This window comes from Aplysia californica, unplaced genomic scaffold (assembly GCF_000002075.1).
Source record: "Aplysia californica isolate F4 #8 unplaced genomic scaffold, AplCal3.0 scaffold00127, whole genome shotgun sequence".
NCBI classification, from domain to species: Eukaryota; Metazoa; Mollusca; class Gastropoda; order Aplysiida; family Aplysiidae; genus Aplysia; species Aplysia californica.
This window is the reverse complement of record NW_004797397.1, coordinates 305,405-306,624: the sequence shown is the minus strand read 5'-3', so window position 1 is coordinate 306,624 and position 1,220 is coordinate 305,405. Positions and strand designations below refer to the sequence as shown.

At 43.0% G+C, this 1,220-nt stretch overlaps 1 protein-coding gene across 1 annotated transcript in view; it reads right to left on the bottom strand.

The window, feature by feature from the left end:
* The window catches only part of LOC118477530 (sodium-coupled monocarboxylate transporter 1-like), a 27,733-nt gene that overhangs the window by 5,483 nt on the left and 21,030 nt on the right, over window positions 1-1,220 (bottom strand). The window contains exons 6-7 of the mRNA XM_035969222.1: window positions 1,058-1,083; window positions 171-257 (exon numbers count right to left, since the gene is read on the bottom strand). Of these exons, the coding sequence (XP_035825115.1) occupies window positions 171-257; window positions 1,058-1,083 (113 nt within the window). The remainder of the gene's footprint in view (window positions 1-170; window positions 258-1,057; window positions 1,084-1,220) is intronic.

The window sequence follows — 1,220 nt, the reverse complement described above, 5'->3', positions numbered from 1 at the left end:
CAACACACAACAACAGCAAAAAAGCAACAACAACAACAAAACCCAACCCCAAAACAACAACAACAGAAAAAAATGAATAAATTTGCCCGTTATCCTAAAATGCTGATTTCTTTGATTTCATTATTTTGACTAGCGCGTGATTACACCACACTGCCTCACATTAAGCTTACCTTGGCGTTAGCGCGGGGAAAGAAGCAGCCTAAAAAGAAGACTCCCGTAAGAGGCCCGGCAAAGGCTGCCAACAACCCGCCAGCGATCTGAGGAGAAACGATACGCCTTATTTTTTTTGTAAGTGTTTTACGGCACTCGTAACTGCATAAGGTCATATGAGCGCGCTGTACACATTAAACATTTTCAATTGGTAGGAAATTTTGAATTTTGCCCGGATGGGGGGCCGATGCCTACTCTTATCGATTTTAGACCACAAAGGGATTTTTAAAGTGCGCAACTTGCACACGGCACGGGACCTCCGAGATTTTTCGTCCTTGTACGAGAAGGCTAGGTGTAGAGCTTTAATACCAGAAGATCAGGGGTGTGGCAGAAAGACAGCAATAAGAAGGAGCCAAGGAGTAGCAGTCTTCATAGCAAAGAGACAAAGTGATACGTTTAGACAGTGGACCACCAGGGTATTATTTGGCCGCTTTTAAGGACAAGCGGGCTAACCCAGATTTCGGGGGTTTCCAGAAATCTTGACCTACATCAAAAGTGGGCGTTGCCCTTCCTAAAGGAGAAGTTTGATTTCTTTGGTGCGTATATTATTTGTTTGGGTAAAGAGAAAACTCTCATTGTCCTTTAAAAGAAACTAGACAAGGGTCCAAAAACGTTACCTTCGATTTTCACAAAACAGCATTTTTTGGATAGCCCCTTTGAGCTTAAAAGCGACCATTTCAGTTCTTCATATGGTATGGGTTTATCGCACCTTACAGCACCGTGAAGTTACGATGTTTCTTTCTTTACATACCATACCATACCTTACCATACCAGACACACATAATATACACACACACACACAGGCATAGACAAAATATGATACACACAGGTACACCTGTAGGCTGACACTGATAGTTGCGCACACACATACAAACACACAGACGCACACGTAGAATCTATACACACGTGCCCTTTATTTGCCTCTCTTCTCATCTTCTCTCTCACACACACACACACACACACACACACACACACACATACACACACACACACACATACACACACACACA